The following is a 20,964-nucleotide window of genomic DNA, read 5'->3' on the forward strand; positions in this document are numbered from 1 at the left end:
AAATCTGGACGCGTACTTGTGAGCGTTCGCGTTGAGCGACCGTTAATTCACTCTGTACACCACCCAGTCGTACTCCAGAAGCGCCCAAAGAGCACTCCACTACCTCTTCCTTGTTTGTATCTTCTTCTACATTGTCCTCTGCGGGATACTTGGCGTGTGAATCAGTGAAAGCATTGAGATGACTGACTTTGACGAACGGCTCCTTCGTGCCATTACGGGAAACACTGGGGTAGAAAGCCACTTTGAGCCGGGTGACCGCCGCAATCCCGACTCAGACCCCGACTCAGATGACGGTCTGTCAGACGGTGAGGATGCCGCAACAGAGTTCACTCCGGACATGGACGCAACAACGACCCGCGCCATGTCGGACGCCGCTCTTCGAAGAGCACTGGACATAGGTGGTGCCAAAACAGGACCAAAGGGCGTAATGGCCGACTATAAATTCCATCAGCGACAGGAGCGTGCAAGACGAGAACTCAAGCAGCAGAATGCCGTTAGTAAATATGAGAGCAAGGCTCTGAAAAGCGGTTGGTTAGCCAGACAATTGGCCAGTGAAGAAACCCCACAAAATCAAGGTGCAAGTGCTGATGATATTAGCGCGGAGGAGCTTCTAGAGGAGCTGGAGAACGAGGAAGAAGACGAGTATATCAAGGAATATCGCCTCAAACGATTACTGGAGCTCGCTCAGAATGCACAACGACCACGTTTTGGAACCGTAGTGGATCTTCAATCTGCAGATGACTACCTTTCCGCGATTGATGACGAAGATCCAAGTGTGACAGTTCTAATCCACCTTTATCAGCCACGTATCGAAGCTTGCCGAACTGCCAATACTTTAATGGACTTGCTTGCGCAGCGCCATTCACACACAAAATTCTGTCGAATTTTGAGCCACGTAGCAGATGAAGGCTTTGACCAAGTCGCTTTACCCGCAATGCTGGCATATGTGGGTGGCGAACTGAAGGCAACCGTAATGAGAGTGTTGGATGAGGTGGAAGGATGGAAACGTACGGGCAGGTGTACCGTGGAGGAGTTTGAAAATGTTCTCACGGAATGGGGCCTGTTGGATGAAGTCTCCATAGTTGGGGAGAAGCTTGGTGGCATGTGCGTGGGTGGTGTATGAGGTTTAGCTTCGCGCCCGATTGAGCGGCTGCACGAGCAATGATGGGGGATGGGAGTGCGCGAGTTACTTCCACGTCGTTATTGATTCATCCATCGGCTTCCAATCATGGCATCAACTACTTTGCAACGAGCTCAAACCGTTTCTTTTGAAACGCGGTGGATTCTCCTTGTGAAACATTCCTGACTGTGTGATATTGGGTTTTGTCTCTCTGTCGTGCTCTACCGAGCTATGTGGTATGCTGTAGTTACCTGCACATGCCGTCTATATCTGTGACCTAATTTGAGCGGGCATAACTGATGGAGATTTGCGTAATATATTAGAGTGCTTCCTACTTTCCAAGTAGGAGCGACCAACCGTACAATTTCTTATCCTCGAATTGATTTTATGACAGATTTGCGACTGCTCGTCGGAAGCCGTTGCCCGAGGTACCGTACTGAACTCTGCCGACATCGAAGTGAGTAACTTCCTGACAGGACCGCCCATTATCTAGGCAGAGTCCCTTGTTGCCTTGCGACTATGCTCTCCTTTCCTCGGGTGTCCTTATGGCGTCCTCAGGCGGCACCCGTTCTCGCCTATGCTCAACTGTACGCCTTTGCGCAAACACTCGTCTGAACCTATCCAAAACCGCTCCTCTACCGCGCTGTCCCAAATCAGTCGTCCACGTACAAGTGCTTTGCCAAAAACACGCTCGGTCGCACGCTTTCTCCCCAAATTATGGACCTTCATGAAATACTGTGACTTTTCATATTGATTGTTGCAGAACCACCTGGACTGGGGAGAATTGTGACCAAGCCTTTCTAAACAGAGTTAAATCAAGACAGAACACGGGTTCTCCCATGCAATGATCTGGTCTGCTCCAGCCTCCGCTGGAGCTTCATATACTAGATGCGTTGCCTCTCAGTCTCGGTCTGCTGCACAGGGATGCGTTGGTGACCCATGCCCGGTGAGCAACAACCTATAGTTGGAATACCGAATTACGCTTGACTGTGGCTCTTCCGTGGCGGGCCCTCCTGCCTGGATTCGACAGGTTTTGGTACATCCATCATGTTTAGTGTCACAGCGCTCAAGCCTGTTTATTCGTTCTGTTGCCGACTGATGTACTCCTGCAGTTTGTTTCTGCTTGATAATACAAGATCTTTTGCAGACATTTCAAGAATATAACCCAATCCATTTTTGCCAAAGATTATCTACCATTCTGCACCAGCTTTTCAGGTTAGTCCACGATGTGACTTTCTCGGTGCCCTAAAAAGTACAGATATGGGCACGCTTCCGAAACATCTGTTTTGTAAGGTCTCCCCATCGCTCTCGTCGAATGATAACAGAAGATCTACTTTTCCAGAGCGATCAGATCCTCCTCTGATACGCTTTCGTCGTCATCGTCAAGTGCTGTTGGTAAGTCTGTGACAGGATCTGATGCTTCACATATACCCCCAAATGAGTCTTTTATGATCGGATGCATCAGAAGATGTAATTGATCTTGAGTGATGTTGGATAAGCGGTTCTGAATCGTGATAAGTGCGAGGTCAGAGTTTGTTGGCTCTCCCGCGTCGTTCTGTCCCGAAGATACATGCAAGTACATAAGCAGCGCTGTGCAGATCCATACAATCCACTGGTTGACGCCAGGCAAGTGGTTCTGGTCGGTGAATTCGTTTGACGCAATGAACAGATGGTCAAGTAAATATATGGAAACATGGAGTGGGCAAATGCCTGTGCAAGAATGAGCTTTGTTTCTCCTGTTCTTAGTGACAAGAAATCAAAATAGTCGTACCAATAAAGAAGTTTCCAATAAGAAGTAAAATCATGTCCTTGATGTCTGGGATTGCGTATTATGCAGGGAGCGATTTCAGAGGGACACACTTGGACAACTGAGGTACTGCACTGGAAGCTCAACTTCGTTTACCTTCTTCACCGGCTTCAATTAAACGTGCATACCAAGCGGGATCGTTTTCTTTGAGACACATCCTGATCTCATAGGCAATGTGTTCCATCCCATAGCGATCATCCTCTCTCCACACGAATGGCAACCTTGTCCAAAAGGCCTGAACCATCTCAACCATGTCATCTTCTTGCAGCTCATTTTGAGCGCTTACCGTAAGGAATGGAACAATGGACGCTAAAATTCGCTTGTGTTGCGGCGTGAATGTCTGAGACCTAGTGGGATATGCCAAGTCTCTTATAGGAAATTGCGTAGCTTCAGCGAGGAGTACAAAGTGGGTGAAGATGCTTTCCATTTGTCGGATTGTCTGGAAAGAAATGGCGAGAGAGTGAAGGGTCCGGTGTTCGACCAAAAAATCTTGACACCTACATATGTAGATATAAACAAAAGTTTTGATCGCAAGATACATACAACGACCATAAACATAGGAGCGACATACATTGCATAACAGGTCATGTTAGAGTTCTCGGAAACCAGTGATAGCGGGCGCTCAGGCATTTTCCGCCGCACTAGAAGCAAAATATTCGTAAAGCTCTGCAAGGTTTGCTTAGGCTGTGGCCTCTGTTAATGTCGTACCATGAGGTTTCAAGGCAGCCCTCCATATGGATTTTCTCAGGTTATGGACGACGATTGGTCGGTTGACCAGTGGCAAAAGCTGCCCTTTATATGCTGGCATGCGGTTCAGAACATCTGCTAGAACATATTGCTCTATATCTGAAGGTTCTCTCTGGAGCGACAACTAAGCTTAAATCTCCTAATCTGAATGATGGAAAGTTAGAAGCTTGAAATATACCTTGACCCCAGGGCACGTATTCAACTCATTCGGAAAGAGCTCGAGCAATGTCAGATCCAGGGCTCTGTTTACTGCACTCTGGACAAATTTATAAGCAGACTCCTTTTCCAGCGCATGGTGGATATGTTCGGCAGCCCACTTCGTCTCTGTCGCTGTCCACTTGCCCACTAGATTTATTTGAGGGACAGTCTCGTGTGTTAACAAATCATACACTAAGTTGCGAAGTTTTCGCCCCGCAGCTGAGTTTTTAAGACGATAAAGTACTGCCGATATCGACTGCGTAACTGCAAACCGACTTGGTTCATCGCTATCTACCACTTCATAGCTCTGAACTGGCATCATATCTTGACAAACCCCATCTGGCGAATCTCCAAGCTTCTGAGACGCGTTTGGATGACATAATACAGAAAGTGCACGTGACTCCGTCCCGAAAACGAGCTGCCGATCTCTGGTTGACTTTGCAGATCATACACATGGCCGTGGTGCGTAGAGGACCTATAACAGACCGGCAGTTCTCAGCTGTTTTGCGTCTCCTCAATATTAAGAATGGGGAAAAGCTGGGTATGTTGCCGTCATATTGCGGTTTCAAGTCCGTCTCGGGAATTTGTGTTCAATAATTGCTTTCCCTGGTAGGAGTCGGAGTGTCCGGCGAAGCTAAGAGCTTAGCGCTGCTGGCGTTGCTGACACGAGCTGTTGGGAAAGAGAACGTGGTAGCATTTACAGTTGACCACAAGTTGAAGCATAATAGTACTAACGAAGCAATCAAACTGCAACTGTCCGTCGCAAAACTGGGTATTGCCGAAAGAGCTCGTTTGACGTCTGGGAAGTGCCCTTAACCTACTCTCTAGGGATTGAGCACCATATCATAACTCCGGACTGGAAGCAAAGTGGGTCAGGCTTCCGTGGAGACAAAAAGGATCCGCCCCTGGCGGACCATGGAACCTCTCCTTCGTACTGGACGAAGGGCACAGCCGCCAGGATTAGACGATATGCCATGCTATCCAGAGCGTGCAAAGCAAAAGGGATTCGAACTTTATTAATTGGTCATCACCTTGATGATCAAACCCGAATTGGCTTGAGTAGGCTGAAAAAGAATAGTGGGATTGAAGGACTAACAGGAATGAAAATGCTGCAACCGGAGATTTCCGGAACGACTGCTTCTGCTGCCAAGCATGTACGACTTGCGAGACCTCTATTGAGTTTTGCGCAGGTGTGATTGGCAAGTTCGATATGATCAACATCAAGGAACTCATTTCGGTTGGCATACATAGGAGCAGCTTGTGGACATCTGTCGAGATCACGGCTTGGAACCGAATGATACCTCTAAGAATCATTTAAGATTTCTCCCTACGGAAGATTATGGACCCATGCTGGCAGCTGCGGAGGAAATGAATGAGAGACTAGGAGCCGAGAGCCCAGTTCGGGCACTATCCCGAATATCCTATGCTCGCTTCATGGAGCATATGGAGATCCACAGAAATGCATTCAAGGCAAAAGGTAGTATGAAAGTAGTCACATCTGGCATCCGCGTGCACTAATCAATGTTATGTACAGTTACGCCGCTGCTAGAAGAGCACACCCTGCGTGATCCCCCGACCGGAACCTGTTTTCTGCATGTGAGAGCAAACAGAAATAATTTACAAAATCACTGGATCAGTCAACCATATCTGGCTGAACGGGTTTTAGCGCATGTGGTTAAGTGGGCCGGTAACGGATCGAATGTACCAGCTTCAACAGTGCCCAGTGCGTTAAGAGAACAGATCTTGAACTATTTCAAGTACAATTCGCGATTGGTGAATGGTGGAGGCGTGATCCTTTGTCCTCCACGTGCGAGCCAAACGGGCGCATTCGTATGGGTTGTGGCGCGATCTCCAATTCAGCGAAGCGAATTTACAAAGAATGCAGTCCAACTCCGCATCGGCGAAAGAGCCATATGGGATCAGCGGTTTCTGATCGCGTTGAGGGCACCGCAATTTGCATCAGTCAAGGAAACATTTTACGGTGTCGATCCGCAGGACCTAATTTTTGTTGTACGCCCCTTTACCGACCGCGATTATCACTCAATTCTTGATAGAATGCGCACTGGCCCCCGGACGGAGTGGAATGAATCCGTGCAGCAAGCATTGACTCATTATTGGCAAAAAATGCCACCTCCTGCTCGTCAAACGATTCCATGCATTGCGTTGAAGCAAGACAGTGGAGATACAAGCTATGTGATAAGTGTGCCAAGCATATCGATAAATCTCGAACCACAATTGCTTGACGTACAATTCAGCTTTGCCAATCATTCGGCTTTCGAACGCGAAGGGGAAGAGATTGGGTTCAGATTGATAGAAAGAGTAGACGACAATTCATGATCACGTCGTTAGAGGTCCGTAGAAATATCTAGTATTAATGGCCTATTATATATGCGTACAACCTCACCAATCGCGCGACACCTCTATCAAGTGCGTACCGCACACCCTCAAGGGGCGAGGAGGAGATCTAACTACCAGCGAAGTAGCTACGGGCTATTAAACAAATATATGTCAGCTCTTCCACTGGGTGATATGCACACGGTCTTGTTTCTCCTTGTCCTGGGTCCCAGATCGTGGAATTCACATAGTAACAGCGAAGGAGCCTGGAGAAGAGCGCATCAGACCAGATAGTGTGGGAAAAACCAGCAGCTACATCAATTGAACAATTTGCGAACAAGATAGCATAATAGCAGCTTTGTTGGCAGTTGAAGCCAGTTTGGGGTTTCACACCCAAGTGTACCTATCATTACACCGTCGAAATGAAGAGCCCATTATTCGACCATGTCTCGTGGCACCGGCTTGTATGGAAGACCAAAGCAATCTTTGATGAGGACCATGGCGTCGTGGTAAGGTATGTACGCTTTGAAGTGGCTGTGGACTAAACTGAGTTTGGCACCGTTCGGCGCGGAGAAGTCAGCTTCGCGGCAAGTAATAAGGTACAGTCTTGTGTTTTCGCAATGAAAAGGGCCATACAATCGTCCGTTCAACATAAATAGTAAGACCGTTGCGACAGTGATCGGACAATGGTTTGTGGCCAAGGGGGATGGTCGCCAACGATCTGCGCCTATTCAACGACAGAGTACGCGGGGACAAGTCTATTTAAATAGTGGTAATAGGGAGCGCACCTGTATTCTATTTGCTTCCGCATGGTGTTCTCAAACATTCTCTATGCAAAGACTACATGGGGATTTTCAAATCCTGTGCCCTTTGGGGACCTGGAAGCCCATTTCCATATTGTCCTCCCCCACACAAACCATTCCAAAAGCCACACCTTCAGACCAACGCCCCAGAAGTCCCATAAACTTCTCCAAAAACGTGGTTCCGTCCATACAGGTCTCAACTTTCCTTGTTCTATACGCTCTTTGACCATTTGACGTATCGTCTCACGTTTGATTGCGAGTGCACAATACCATCCCATTGTGGCGACGGTACGTAACATGTGGTCAGAAGCACTGCTGCCGGAAACACCAAGAGACTCATCAACAGCCCGTAGGAGGTCGTTTGTCTTCAGTAGCAGCAGTAATTCCCGAGGAAGTTTGGAAAGGATATCGGCAATGGCTAAGAAGAAGCGGCCGCTGGCGGCTTTCTGACGTATAACCTGAAACTCGTGCGTTGTTCGAGCTTGCGCAATTCCCATCCCACTTTTATTAGCATCGGAAATAACCTCCCAGCTGCGGCCAGTCAGCATGGAAGCAAAGAGGCGGTGATGGTCGATTCCGTCCTCAGAGGCTCTCTTACTTCTACTCTCCTTGTCATGGGTGAACAGGCGATAGCTGTACATCAATATTCCCGGTTCATCTCCAGCCAATATTGACGTCCAAAGATGAGCATAGTCTAAGCGGAATTCATCAGGAAGCTGACGGTAAAGGCCGTGGTCAAGAAGGACGATTTCGAAGTTGTAGGGATTGCGTGTGACTAAAGACCCAAGGAACGGGATGCGTGATAGCCAAGGGCGGGGACGAGGTCGTACAAAGATGTTGCCAGCTGTTCGGAATAGAGAGATTAGTATACTAACCCATTGGCCCCACATCATGCAATAGACGTACGATGAGGATCGCAGTGCACAAATCCGTGCAAGAAAATCATTTCATAATAGATTCTGGATAGCTGGGCCGACACCTCTTGCGGACTTATGCCGTTTGCATTCAAATAATGAAGGTCGTCAATCTTTCCTCCGTCGGCAACTGCAATCAGAAGGGGTCAAAGTCCGGGGTACCATATAAAGTAGGTCACGAATGCTACAAGCACCTACATTCCATTATAAGAAGCCGTCGAGCAGCCCAATACACCTTCGGTATCTTGAGAATCGCGTTACCGGCGAATAAGGATCGAACGCGCTCTGCGTTGTTTGCTTCATGCACGAAATCCAACTCTTGTGGTAAGCTTTGTTGCATTTCTTCCGCAAGCCATTCAAACTCAAATTCCGGAAATATCTTTTTGACGAGCCGTACAAGAAAGGCTGTTGTTGAAATATCGACGGGTGTGTACTCATCCAAGTACGGATGTTGAACTTTCACGGCAACCTCTTCACCAGTCAACAGGCGGGCCCGATGGACTTGTGCCAGTGAAGCAACCCCAAGGGGCGTTGGGTCGAAGAAGGAAAACATTTCTGAGATTGAATAACCGACATCGCTCTGGAACAGTGCCTCGACGTCGGAGAACGGTGTGGGAGGACAACGATCCTGAAGGGGACGCATAGTCTCTGTATACTCAGGAGGAAGTAAGAAGACCATGGCGGCGATGTGCTGGCCCTAATAAGACAAAAGACACATGACAACTATCAATTGCAACTCCGTGTCAGAAGATCGCACAATGCTACTTACCAGCTTTATGTAGATTCCTTGATTGGTCTTGCACAGCTCCAGCATTCTATTTGCAGCCCTCTTATGACATGCGCTCTTCACCCGCTCGTACTCTTCGGCGCCAATTAGATCGGGTCCCTTTCTCAGGCTCCATTTGTAATCAATAGCAATCAGGGCGGCTGTCACGGCGGTACGATAGCTCCTAACAAGAGCAAGACGATTATGGTTGAAGTTTGCCGGGTCGTACAGGTAGAATCCACCCACAGTGCCACCCGCGAAGGCAATGAATGTCAGTAACACTTTGCCCCTGATAGCCCGCCGTGGGTGCTGGTTCGTCGATACGAGTGAAGGAGGGATACGCCTTGCTCGCCACCATTTCCATGCACTCTTTTGGAATATAGGATTCGACGCAGTATTCACACGAGCAGCCCGAATGTGTGCAGATGGCCTTGAATAGGGCTGTTGATATGAAAAGTTGTTGGTGAACCAAGCTGGACGTTGACGTGGTCCTATAGAGAGCGAGAAGGACCGTTCACCGAAACAACAAGCCCGCGTAATCTGTCTCACGGCGAGCATAGCTGCTTGTCAGTTGAGCCCCGCTGTACGCTTCTCCTACTTGACAATCTGCCAGATGAGATCTTTCTGTCCAATTCCAATTCCGCCGATCTGCACCGCAGTCCAGTGTGATTGCAACCAGGTTCCAGTGATTTGAGTCATCCTACGTGGTCGGAGATGATCAACCGACTCGTTTGTGCTCTGTTCAAGTCAACAAGGCGACGTACACGGGCAAGCTGCAAGAGAGGTCAGGGAACGGAAGCCAAGCGGAGGTGCGAAAGGCGGCAGTTAGCGCTTGAACGAAAGGAAGGTTCTCGAGGGCCAGTGAAAACGCTCGACATGGCTGGCCGGGCTTCGACCTCCTCCCTCGAGTCTAACCTTACGCAGGTTGAACACACTTTTGGGACAGAAACTGACCACCGCTCAGGCTACTTTCAACCCCTCATCACTCTTCTCTCCCCTAACGCGGATGACGCTGAACGTTATGCCCACCTAAACAGTCTTGCGAGAAATAATGCTGTTACTATCGCCGCCACTTGCGCGGCGGTGACTAGCGTTGTGTGCGGGTTTCCTGTAAGTCTGGTCAAGTCTATTGGCGCCTTGAGACCATCAATTGCAACTGCAAGGAAATATTGTCATAAACACTTACACCAGGACATTCTTCAATCGCTAGTTTGATTCCATCAAAACTCGTATGCAAGCATTCCGCTTCCCTTCGACGCTTGCTTGTGTGAAGACCACATACAACAATGAAGGAATAGCAGGATTTTTTCGTGGGGTTGTACCGGTTGCAGCTTCCATCTCAGTATTACGGTCCTTGTCGTTCTCTCTGTATAATAGTGGTAAACGCGAAGTACGCGCTCTTCTGCCGGATGATACGAGCCCGCTCAGCGCGCTTATGGTGTCCAGTTCCGCGTCGGGGGCTTTTGCCGGAAGTGTAGTGGCCACTTTGAATGCTCCAATCGACTTTATAAAGGTTCGTTCGATGTGATTGCTGTGCGCAACATACACAGCCGCAACCTAATGGGAACTGCATAGCTTCAAAAGCAGCTGGAACGAATCGTAGCTACTAGTAAGCCTCACATTTCACCTGAAATGGTGGAAGAGGCGGTAGCTTCGTCGCCCACGGCAGCAGCCGGCTTAGGCGAAGGCGCATCAGCAGCAGCGGCGGCGGCGGCGGCACAGGCGGTCGAGGCATCGCGGGAAACCTCAAGGGGACCCACACCCCATTCGTCACACAGTACCTCTACAGCTGCAACCCCGTCTTTGTCGCGCTCGCCACCAATACCTAGGACTGGCGTGCCGCTGGCGATGGTACCCACTTCTGCAAAGGAGTTCAAGACAATGTCCACTTTGGAATGGGCCAAGCGTATCGTTGAGCTCAAAGGTCCTACCGGTCTTTACTCAGGGTACGCACGATTTAGGAGAGCGCGAGATGTGTGACATATAAGCTGATCCCTTCACATTAGCTATTCGATGCACCTCCTGCGGGATGCCATTGGAACCGCGATGTATTTTTGCGGATACGAAACTTGCAAGTACCTCCTTACCTCTGAAGGCCATCAAGCTGGCCCACTCACGCATATGATGGCTGGTGGGCTCGCTGGAAGCCTATCATGGATTGTCCTGTTCCCGATCGATATGTAAGTAGTATTTGATTTGCAATAACCCACTTGGAATATGCAAGCGTGACCGTACTCGAACAACTCTAGCACGAAGTCCGTTTTGCAGCGAGAAGCATTGAATCAGAGCCCAAAATACGTGCACGCTCTACATTTTGTGCAGACACGTTGGGCAAAGCGCGGTTTGAGAGGGTTTTATAATGGAATTGGCCCACAACTGATACGAAGTTTCCCTGTGCACGCAATCAACTTTCTTGTATATGAACAGGTACTTCAATGGTGTAAGGGTCTAGGAGACAGATGTATTTAAGCATAATGGGTTAGATCGGCTAGTGTATATAGGTTCGGGGTTGGGCCTCATCTAAACCGCCATATATTTATTTGTTAAAAGCAGAGATAATTTCAAATTGATAAGGAATAAAATCGGTTCTAGCTCTTAGCAACCTTATCCAGGTCTCCATAATCTTGCGACGAGGTTTCTTGTATCGGCCCCTGAACCTCATGCTTTCAGGAAGGGACGTGTCGACAAGCAGAGGGGCAAAGATGGAAACCATAAGGTGATTCGTACGGTCCAGTATTGATGGTCGTTTTGGAGCGATGAAAAGCCATGAAAGTCATGAGGAAAAGCAACGGACAGGATACCCCGTATACAGGATGCATGCACATTGCATGTGAAAGCGACAATCGTAGATATGACTGGTGTGATGATAGAATGCCTGCTTGATGGATCTTTTCCCGTCCTTTGCTTAGGAGGTTCACATATCTCTTGTGCTCCTCGGGCATATTCAAGTGGTCTTTTTCATATCTCTCTCGTTTCTCGAAAATTAAGCACTGGACTTGTAACAATGGCTTAATACCTCATCATCATAGTACAGTTCTTCCTTTGGACACTATAAGATTACGATTATAAACAAACAACGCGTGGACATAATTAGTTCGCGTGTCCGCGTCAAATGGGGACGATGACGCGAGAGCTGTGCGTTCTTATTGACGGCAGCGCGGTTCGATTTAATCATAACCCTCCTGCGGTAGCCTGATTACGTGCGCGGGATGCATTTGTATCCAATTTAAAAGAGAGAAAAGCACACAGTCCTCCACGGTTTTAGAAAGACCACTGCTCTCGCCTCTGCCCCAATCTCTTTGATAGTGCTCCCATTTTCCCTTCTTGTTGGCAAAGGATCGACAGTCCCGCGCTGGACAGGAACGGAGGCCAGAACTTACCGCGGTGGGTAACTTCCAGAGAAATGTTCAGTCTGAGTCCATCACGTGATTGCTGACTCAGCGATCGCGAACTACCAATTCTCGACATCCGCGAAGACAAACTTCCAGCGACTCAGTGGCATCTATATATCCATCCCCCTTCAATAAATGCTTGAATCGTCCTACAAAGAACTGGACCATTTTCTGGACTTGGTGGATTCGTTTGATATAGCAGATGTAGATGAGCGTCTGAACCTCAGCGAAGCGCTTCGGCAAAGGTTGCCTTCGACTCGAAACAAGCCATTTTTGCAATGCAGTATTGTTGATAACTAACAAATCATCGGGGGCACTTCTCAAAGAGCCCAGTTGCCAGTTATCAAGCGATATGCCTTGGTGCAGAGGGACTTGGATGTTCTCGATATCCTAGTGCCGTTCCTCCGGGTGCGATCCATGCCCACAACTCGAGGCTGTGGATTTCACGAGTACGAGGCAAAGGCAGGCATGCTTCAATTAGATTTGAAAAGTTATCTTGACGGTTTCTCAGTATTTCGACCTTATCATTGTTATAGATCGTCAGTAACCTGCTGCAATTGTTCCTCGCACTGGCAGGCGTAAGTATAGGAGACTGCAATGCTACCAGTATGGAAGGAGAAGAGCATAATGATGAAGCTGTGGATAAGTTTGCCAAAGTGCGTTTGTGTTGCGCCCTGCTCCTGCTACATGCAGAACTTACCTACTGAAGCTACAGCGCAACATTGCCATTCTCTTCCATCACCAAGTTTCCTTCCCGACCCGCATCCTCACGTTACTGTATGAAGTCCACCTCACCTCCGATGCGTCTACCGTACACCTTCAGGAGCGTTACAATATATTCTCAATGGGATTAGATCTCCTACTCGCAACGTTTACAAACAACTCTACATCTATGAGAACGCAATTCGAAGATTTTGAATGCGATGAGTGGTAAGGGACACCGTACTGCTGCAGTAAGGATAGTTATTCTCTTCAGCTTACAAACACTAGTACTGCGGAAGACATACTGGGCAGCATCTTATGGGAGCGCGCTCGCGAGCTAATCCATACCAGCGGTGCAAATGGTACCCCTTGTCGAATGATGGCGCTTGTGCTTTTCAAACTAATTCAAGTCTACGAGTTAGTTTGTGCAAGGTATTCATTTAATGCAAATTTAATGGAACTGGATTTGTAGTGCCTGGTTTGACCCATCTGATGTTCAGGACGACTGCCCATCCTGTCTTATCTGTAACGTTGTCATATCTGTTGCGATGTTGTGCACCGAATAAAATGCAGGATCGTGGTTTGTCTGCGTGCAGAGTGGTGGCTCTGGTGGACGCTGGAACAAAAGATTTGCGGCGGCTACCTGTAAATCGACTGCTTGTGATGCGCATGGCAGACAAACTGGGTCCCTGGGGAGATGTTATATCAGGAGTGGTCGAGATTGCACGAAGATGGTAGGCATAGTCCGTTAACGATTTATATGAAAGCATCGTATTAACATGGATGTGTATAGGGATCGTCTTCCCGGTCAACCATCTGATCAAATGTGTTCAGTATCTCTTGATCTTCTAAAGCTTCTGATAAGCTTGCGAAGCGTGGTACGTTAAGTTTTGGGTGTCACCACGGCGGGCGTCTAATTCATTTGCTGCATCGCAGTATGTTACGATATTTCGCATGTCGAACGATAGTGTATCGCCTGCAACCGATTCCCCAGGCATCTACTTTGCGATCCCGCCACACTTAAAACCGCTCATTCTGCAGATGGAGTCCTATTTGACCAGCTTTTTCATCACTCGAGTCCGCTGGGTTATCTGTGAACTCGCCCATATATGCCTTGCGTGTATTCGAACGGATTGTGAACAGAGTGCTGTCGAATGGGTGATCAAAGATCTGGAGGACCTGGGAGGTGGTCGAGACAATAAGGCAAACCTTGAGCTGAACACCGTGGAAGAGATGTACGCGTTTTTCACGTTCGGAATGGCCGTGCTGAGCAAGTTCTGTGTCGTTACGACAGCGGAGAAGCATATACCACGAGAACTATGTTCAACGGTTTTATCCACCACGAATCAAAAAGAGGCCTTCTCTGCTCCGAATCAGTTGGCTACAAGAAGCATGATCTTAATGTCCACGATCGTCAAGATAGGAGACTTATGCAATCGTCCGGCCGAAGCAAACGACAAATTGGAAGCGGGCAACGCTGTTAACAATAGTTCATATCGAATGTTGTTCCGTAGCGTGTCACAACTTTGTCAAGTTATCTTGAGACGGTGTTTTAGAGACCCACGCCGGTGGCCCTCGATTCCTTGTTTACTCGACTTAGGGTTAGGGTTAGATTCTGTCTCTTCCGGACATACGTCGATCTCTTCACTCAGAGAACAACAACACAGAAAGTCAATAACATCACACCCTCCCATGTCATCAAAGGTATACCTACCACCAATCTCGACACCACTCTCCCAAACACTCTCTACATCCCCGCGCAGCTCATGCACGCAATCAGAAACTGCTTCCCCACCGGCAGAACTCACACATCAGCCGACGTGCTACTCAGCAACCATCACTGAAATTCTGACCAGCATGGCTGATATGCTCCGCTCATTCCGATCGCGAACAACAGAAGGCAGACCCCGCCGCCGACCGCGATCCGCCTTAGACCAATCCTCTTCGGCAAGTGCAGTCCAAGTAGAAGATTTGTCAAAAGGTAAATCCAAAAGCGCTTGCAAAGGTACAGACAAGGGCGGCCGAAAGATTGGAGAATCTGCGAACAATCTGAGTATGTGGGATGCTGATATTGCGAGTTTCCTCAAGCATGGTATTGTTGACGATTCGCATTTGGTTTGTTCGATTATGACTCCATGCAGCATTTGACGCAGAATGATGAATCTCTAGACCTTGCGACACTCATCACCGCTCTACAAACAGATTTGCTTCGTCCCCATGAAAATTCAAAGACCGGTTTATTAGCTTCACACGTAATTAGAGAACATCTCCATATCTTAACCGACTACATGGTTCCAGAAGACATACCATTCCCCGCAGTGCCCGGTTCTCGGATATCAACTGCAGCTCCAGATCCCAGCATTGCCAGCAAACCACGTCGGCTGGATCCTCTTACGCTAGCGAAATCAGAGGCAGTAGAGATCAAGTACGGCCAGGTGACACTTGCCACTCCTACACCACCGGCCACGCCCCCTACATTTGGGGGCAGGAAGCTTATATTACCTCCTAGATTACCCGTTGGAAATGCAATGTAAATAATTATAATAGAGGTCACCGTTAAAACAGATACAATGTCTGGCTAGCTGTAGTTCACATCGAGAACTGTTGCCTGAGGTGACCGAAAGACTGTGAATCGTAGGGTTTAAAAGCCTCGCGGTCTTCATACGAGTAGTAGGATACATTAAAAACTCATCTACATATAGTCTACTATACAAGGAAGAGGGCCTGAATAGAGTACACAAGCCAGCATGTGTGCGTATCAATACCAAATTAATGCCATGTCCGATCATCGATACCTTGAAACATAACAGGAAACGCCGCAAACAGATAAATTAAAGAAACTGAGAATAATCCCCGCTGAAACTAAACGATGAAGTTCAATGCTGTTTGCAATCGTTCCAGTGTCCTTCGCTTGCCAAGAAGGTGAATGATGGTTATCATGTCAACTCCAACCTTCATGCGCGAAACTGTAAGCTCCACAAGAAGCAAACCCACCGCAAATTGAAATTAGCAGTCGCATATACCTTGGTACCGGTCAATGCATATCTCAGGTTTTTCATGACCTGAACGAAATCCAGGCCCTGCTCCTCTGCAATCTCGTTCAAAGCTCTTTTGACGGTATCGGTATTCCAATCACTGTCCCCGATCTTTGTAACTTTCTGCTGCATTTGCCCGACAACGAGCTCTGTCCAGGGCTCTCTCAGTCTTTGATCCAAAAGTCAGTACTAGAGGTAGCTCTCACCGATTTCCTTTGTCTCCAGTTTGCTCCTCCACGTCCGGGTTTCAGCTGCCTCAAAGTTCGGGGCAATGAAAAAGGGTTGCGAAAATTTAGGAACCTCAGTGAGCAGGCGAATGCGTTCCTGGAATAAGGCTGTTAACCGATCGGCCTTTCAGACTGCAGCAGCATATCAACGTACTTTCACCGCCATTAGAACTGTTGTGAAGTAGACATCATCTGAGAGGAGCCTTTTTGCTTCTTCATCCATAAGGCTGCATATAGTGGTAAATACCATTTCCTTTACTTAAAACATCAAAGACCCTTCCTTACCTATCGAACTGCTCCTGTAGTACCGGTCGGAGTTTTGCGACGAGTTTGTCCCGTTCTTCCGGGTCGCCTAGCCTGCGAGCAATGTGAAGCTTATTGAGGTAATTTAACTTGTCGTACGAAACAACTGCCGGAGATTTGTTGATATTCTCGAGTTTGAACTAAAGATTTGCTCTGATGAGCAGATGCTTTCATTGCGCACATTGCACGAGCAATTTCACATACGTCGCGAATTAGTTCAGAAAGCGTGTAAAATTCTTTCGTTGATCCCGGTCCCCATCCAAGGAAGGCGACGAAGTTCAGAAGGGCTTCCGGTAAGTAACCTTTGTCCTGAACAGTAAACGCTCCATGAGCAACAATAAAGGTTAGGTTTCGCACAGTAGCACTCACCAACAGTGCTTCTATGTGTACATCGCCTTGGCGCTTTGACAATTTGCTCCCGTCTTTATTTACTAGCAGAGGTAAATGGGCAAACTTTGGAGGTTGCCAGTTAAAGGCCTTGTATAGCAGTAAATGCTTGGGTGTTGATGAAACCCATTCCTACGACCAGGATAAGTTATCTGCTCGTCATCAACACTCGACGTTTGACTACCTCTCCTCGCAGCACATGTGTTATTCCCATCATATGGTCGTCAACCACGTTCGCGAGATGATATGTAGGCAATCCATCGGATTTAAGAATAATACTGTCATCGACTGCCCGATGCGAGAACTCGATGCGTCCATGTACAATGTCCTCCATCACTGTTTTTCCTTCAGGAACCTATGTGATCAACCAGGTGAGCAGTAGCAGATGCTTGAAGTATCAGGGAGCTCGGAGCAACCTTGAATCTCACGGTGTGAGGAAGACCGTGCTTGACTCGTTGCTCGACCTCCGCTGCGTCCAAGTGCCGACAGTGCTGATCGTAACCAATGATGCGCCCAGTGCGCTTGGCCATTTGGCGAACCTTATCAAGACGTTCAGATGTGCAAAAGCAGCGATATGCATGTCCCTCCTGATCGTGTTTACGTGAGCTACGCGTAGCTTGCCTCTGTAAGCAGATGTTTTCTACCTTTAGCAATCGATCTGCCTTTTCTTGATACAACGCCGTCCTTTCTGACTGCAAAGTGGAATGTCTCAAAAAGGGACGCTATGAAACATTTGACATGGGGATATCACACTTGTAAATTACCTGAATGTATGGCCCCACCTTGCCACCGACGGTGGGGCCTTCATCGAAGGTAAGTCCTGCCCAATCGAGCATCTTTATAAGATGATTTACAGCTCCATCGACCGTACGAGCCTATACTGAAGCCAGCCCCGTGTCAGCCAGTGCTCCAACCGTCGAGCAACAGAAAAGTGGCAAGCATATCGACCTGGTCCGTGTCCTCCACTCTCAGAATAAGGCTGCCACCAGTTTGGCGTGCCAGAAGATAGTTGAAGAGAGCCGTCCGTAAACCTCCTAGGTGAAGATATCCTGTAGGACTGGGGGCAAAGCGCACTCGGGCAGGAGCTTGTTCGGCATGGTTCACTTTTGTGCTAAAAGCTGCGATTCGGATACAGAGTCGTAGTGTGGACGCCGGACTATATGCAAAACTAAAAAGGCCGATATGCGAACGCCCAGATATTCGTTGCAGAACCATTTTGCACCAGGTTGACAGTGGAGATCTCATTCGCGAAGTATCTTAGTGTGCAGGTGGTAGAAAATGTCACTAGGGACAAATTCTCCCTCCAACCCACTACAGCCGGTTCTAATTTACAATTAGCCAGCCTGTCCAACCCTTCATAACCTATCCTGCAAACGAGTCCCACCCCTCTCCTAACTCGCTACAGGTTCCAGCCTGGGTTGAACTGGGGTACGTGCAAACTACCACTAGGCCCAATTACACATGCGATAACGGTTGGTCAACCGGGTAACTAAGCCCACCACCACGAGAGAAATCCTACTAAGCCCTTGATTCCGAAATTCTTTAGTCGGAGGATGTTCAGATACTAGTAAAATCAGAATAATTAGACTGGATAATCCGCATGGGAAAATACAAAGATAATGCATATCTGCGATCGTAGCAATATAGTAGTAGCAGCGTTTGCAAGGGGTTATGTTGTTGTTGTAGTCGGGTGGGCGAGGTCCTCAGCACCACCACATCTGTATTCTCATGATTCGACCGACAGTCGTGATGAGAAGAGTTGCACAGATGCTTGTGAGTCGAGGATGGGTAAAGAGGAAAGGGGAAAGAGACAGAAGGTCCCCCTTTTATAACCATTTGGCATGCGCCTCACCGCAGTTTAAAAAAAAAACATTACATGCATGCCATTTGAGCGATAGATGGGGGTGCTGATTATTCGATATGATTAACCAGAATAATCCAGATAATAATGAGTTCTAGTGCCATTTTCAATCACCTCCACACTAAATTCCGACCTCTGACACGTGATCTTGTCCCACGAAAGAATAGTGCATCGTTGGCTGCCATGTACCTCCTACACAATGCTCAACTGCACAGGTATGGTCTTGATTTTTTGAATGGGCCTTGTGACTCCCTTTAAAAAAGGGCAAGCTCAACTTTATACTTGTGTTGCTCTCGTAGATATGGATACCGCTATAAGCACACAACAAGCCCTCCGCGAACAGCATCTTGTCGGAAAGCAGGTGAAAGGGGCCAAACATCTCCTAGAAGTAGAAGAAACCTCTGAGCGCGGAAGAGGGATTTTTGCAAGAGAAAACCTATCCGCGGGTATGAAAAACGTCGCGATCGGAGTCTAGAAAGATATAGTTGACGAACTAAACGATCAGGGACGACGCTACTGGAGGAGCGGGCTTATGCCACTGTTGTGGATGACAAACATCTCCAATCGCACTGCAGTTTGTGCTTTAGTCCGAACGCGCGGTTTCGATGTTCAAAGTGTACCCTATTACATTACTGTTCTCAGGTATTTGGTCCAACCCCTCAGCCTCCGCACTAATAACTGACTCAGCGAACCATGGCAGACGTGCCAGCGGAAAGACTGGACACTGCATCGAAGTGAATGCGCTTGCTTCCGAAGAATTGCGCCCCGAAGACCCCCAACTGCTATACGCGCACTCTGTCGGTTGTTGTGGGTGAGGCAAAAATACCCCAATTCTGTGAGTTTCTGGAGCAATGTTCGGGTGCATTCAAAGTGCTAACAGCTGTTGAAAGTTTGATGCCATAAATGCATTACAGTCACGTAAGTGTGCTCATTATCCAATACAGTCGAGGCATGTTCCTCAAAGATGGTTCAAAGACAGCTTAGATTACTCCAAAGAGAAGCTGGAGACTTTTGCCCAAATGGCCGCTCTAATTCGGACAATAATAGGAGAAGAATCTTGTTTGCCACCCAGCGAAATGATCGATCTGCTGTGTCGGGTAAGGATTGTGTTCATTAGCATCAATGTGCAGCTTTGCATCTCTATGCAGCCCACAAACGAAGATCTCTATTTCTCAATCACTGCTCCCAACTAATCAACATCTACCGCAGTTCAGCTGCAACAGTATCTCGGTGTCAGACGGGGAACTAGTCAACATTGGGGTTGGGGTTTTCCCAGTTCTGTCGCTTGTCAACCACTCCTGTTCCCCCAATGCCGCCATCATTTTTAACGGCGAAAGGGCCACATTGCGAGCTATTAAAAACATTCAAGTTGATGAGGAGGTATGCAAAGAAGCAAGTGAAGTATTGAGAGTGTCCGGCTTGACCTGATGGACTGCTGAAGATCTGCCAAAGTTACATGGAAATTGCTGAGCCACGATACGTGCGCCGAAAAGAGCTGAAAGAGACCTATTTTTTCGATTGTCGCTGCCCTCTGTGTCTGCGATATGACCAGGTAAGGGTAAATGCCGTGCTGTGCGGTGCATCACCTCTGATGCTGACCTGTGCATGCAAAAGACAGCGGACCCTCGAACAACCTATAATTGTGTAAGCTCCGGTTGTGCCGGATTCATCGATTTACCTGGTCAGTGTTTACATCTATGCTACCTTCGCTTACTTCAAGTAATTGCTAATACGAATACTGCCTTTAGATCAATTGGAGAATGCCACATGCTCGGTACACGGTCGTCTCTCCGCTGACCTTGAGGCAAAGCTCACCGATGAGGTCACCAAAGCATTCCGTCTTTACCGGAAAGCCGCAGAGGAGTCAGGTATTTCTGCTGGACTTAGTATCCCTGCATACCTTATTGAGCGTTTTCTTAGACCCGGATCGCGCCCTCTCAACCGGTCTGGCTTGTTTGAGACTTCAATCAAAACTAATGCATCCGGCGAACTCGGAGATGATTCGCACGCGTCGCCTGGTTCTTGATCTCCTGTTGTCCCGCCAGAGATGGGAAGAGGCTTACAAAGTGTCTCATGACCTATTGGATGCCTATCAAGCGCTTTACGAGCAACACCATCCTTCTATTTCTGTTCAGGCGTACATGACATATAAGCTGGCGGAGTGGTGTCATGGCGACGATATACAATTGCTATGTGCGAAGATTAGCGAAGCAGTGCAACTATTACTAGTGTCGCATGGTGATGGGCAAGCCCTAACTAAGGAGGCGAAACAGGCATCGGAGAATTGTATCATTCGTCGTGGTTCTTTGAATACATTTGGGTGATCGTGGGCGTTACACCGTCGTGATTACGTAAACCAATACACACA

The 20,964-nt window shown here is 48.0% G+C and overlaps 8 protein-coding genes across 10 annotated transcripts; 5 read left to right on the forward strand and 3 right to left on the reverse strand.

The window, feature by feature from the left end:
• Positions 1-29: 29 nt before the first annotated feature.
• SPPG_03817 (uncharacterized protein) lies at positions 30-1,552 on the forward strand. Its single transcript, XM_016752065.1, has one exon. It carries the CDS (start codon positions 179-181, stop codon positions 1,121-1,123), a length of 945 nt encoding a protein of 314 aa, XP_016608735.1. The 5' UTR covers positions 30-178; the 3' UTR covers positions 1,124-1,552.
• Positions 1,553-2,202: 650 nt separating this feature from the next.
• On the reverse strand, positions 2,203-4,191 carry SPPG_03818 (uncharacterized protein; the record flags this gene model as incomplete). The annotated part of the gene is made up of 6 exons (XM_016752066.1): positions 2,203-2,830; positions 2,892-2,936; positions 3,024-3,424; positions 3,499-3,568; positions 3,636-3,786; positions 3,853-4,191. 6 exons carry the CDS (start codon positions 4,189-4,191, stop codon positions 2,451-2,453), a joined length of 1,386 nt encoding a protein of 461 aa, XP_016608736.1. The 3' UTR covers positions 2,203-2,450.
• Positions 4,192-4,322: 131 nt separating this feature from the next.
• SPPG_03819 (uncharacterized protein) lies at positions 4,323-6,408 on the forward strand. Its single transcript, XM_016752067.1, has 5 exons — positions 4,323-4,413; positions 4,486-4,644; positions 4,701-5,062; positions 5,124-5,349; positions 5,407-6,408. Exons 1-5 carry the CDS (start codon positions 4,326-4,328, stop codon positions 6,207-6,209), a joined length of 1,638 nt encoding a protein of 545 aa, XP_016608737.1. The 5' UTR covers positions 4,323-4,325; the 3' UTR covers positions 6,210-6,408.
• A 397-nt stretch (positions 6,409-6,805) lies between these two features.
• Positions 6,806-9,323, reverse strand: SPPG_03820 (atypical/ABC1/ABC1-B protein kinase). The gene is made up of 4 exons (XM_016752068.1): positions 8,693-9,323; positions 8,122-8,620; positions 7,916-8,053; positions 6,806-7,853 (listed from the first exon to the last, which is right to left on the reverse strand). Exons 1-4 carry the CDS (start codon positions 9,245-9,247, stop codon positions 7,036-7,038), a joined length of 2,010 nt encoding a protein of 669 aa, XP_016608738.1. The 5' UTR covers positions 9,248-9,323; the 3' UTR covers positions 6,806-7,035.
• Positions 9,324-9,424: 101 nt separating this feature from the next.
• Positions 9,425-11,299, forward strand: SPPG_03821 (uncharacterized protein). The gene is made up of 5 exons (XM_016752069.1): positions 9,425-9,799; positions 9,900-10,202; positions 10,265-10,635; positions 10,696-10,869; positions 10,939-11,299. The coding sequence occupies exons 1-5, from the start codon at positions 9,566-9,568 to the stop codon at positions 11,156-11,158; spliced, it is 1,302 nt and encodes a 433-aa protein (XP_016608739.1). The 5' UTR covers positions 9,425-9,565; the 3' UTR covers positions 11,159-11,299.
• An 891-nt stretch (positions 11,300-12,190) lies between these two features.
• On the forward strand, positions 12,191-15,351 carry SPPG_03822. 2 transcript variants are annotated; one of them, XM_016752071.1, is made up of 8 exons: positions 12,191-12,543; positions 12,618-12,737; positions 12,797-13,011; positions 13,072-13,215; positions 13,284-13,517; positions 13,577-13,661; positions 13,720-14,875; positions 14,953-15,351. In XM_016752071.1, exons 1-8 carry the CDS (start codon positions 12,499-12,501, stop codon positions 15,315-15,317), a joined length of 2,364 nt encoding a protein of 787 aa, XP_016608741.1. In that variant the 5' UTR covers positions 12,191-12,498; the 3' UTR covers positions 15,318-15,351. The 2 variants fall into 2 exon arrangements, with proteins under 2 accessions (XP_016608741.1, XP_016608740.1); XM_016752070.1 differs by having other exon boundaries at positions 12,828-13,011.
• A 28-nt stretch (positions 15,352-15,379) lies between these two features.
• SPPG_03823 lies at positions 15,380-18,110 on the reverse strand. 2 transcript variants are annotated; one of them, XM_016752073.1, is made up of 12 exons: positions 17,684-18,110; positions 17,500-17,610; positions 17,380-17,427; positions 17,152-17,322; positions 16,920-17,090; positions 16,718-16,867; positions 16,553-16,657; positions 16,331-16,488; positions 16,200-16,272; positions 16,025-16,142; positions 15,807-15,967; positions 15,380-15,735 (listed from the first exon to the last, which is right to left on the reverse strand). In XM_016752073.1, the coding sequence occupies exons 1-12, from the start codon at positions 17,978-17,980 to the stop codon at positions 15,646-15,648; spliced, it is 1,653 nt and encodes a 550-aa protein (XP_016608743.1). In that variant the 5' UTR covers positions 17,981-18,110; the 3' UTR covers positions 15,380-15,645. The 2 variants fall into 2 exon arrangements, with proteins under 2 accessions (XP_016608743.1, XP_016608742.1); XM_016752072.1 differs by having other exon boundaries at positions 17,500-17,615.
• A 783-nt stretch (positions 18,111-18,893) lies between these two features.
• SPPG_09147 (uncharacterized protein) lies at positions 18,894-20,940 on the forward strand. Its single transcript, XM_016757304.1, has 10 exons — positions 18,894-19,042; positions 19,102-19,238; positions 19,297-19,431; positions 19,487-19,514; positions 19,572-19,693; positions 19,806-19,976; positions 20,038-20,148; positions 20,211-20,277; positions 20,345-20,464; positions 20,517-20,940. The coding sequence occupies exons 1-10, from the start codon at positions 18,898-18,900 to the stop codon at positions 20,918-20,920; spliced, it is 1,440 nt and encodes a 479-aa protein (XP_016608744.1). The 5' UTR covers positions 18,894-18,897; the 3' UTR covers positions 20,921-20,940.
• Positions 20,941-20,964: the final 24 nt, after the last annotated feature.

The sequence above is a fragment of the Spizellomyces punctatus genome, assembly GCF_000182565.1.
Source record: "Spizellomyces punctatus DAOM BR117 chromosome Unknown supercont1.6, whole genome shotgun sequence".
Taxonomy (NCBI): Eukaryota; Fungi; Chytridiomycota; class Chytridiomycetes; order Spizellomycetales; family Spizellomycetaceae; genus Spizellomyces; species Spizellomyces punctatus.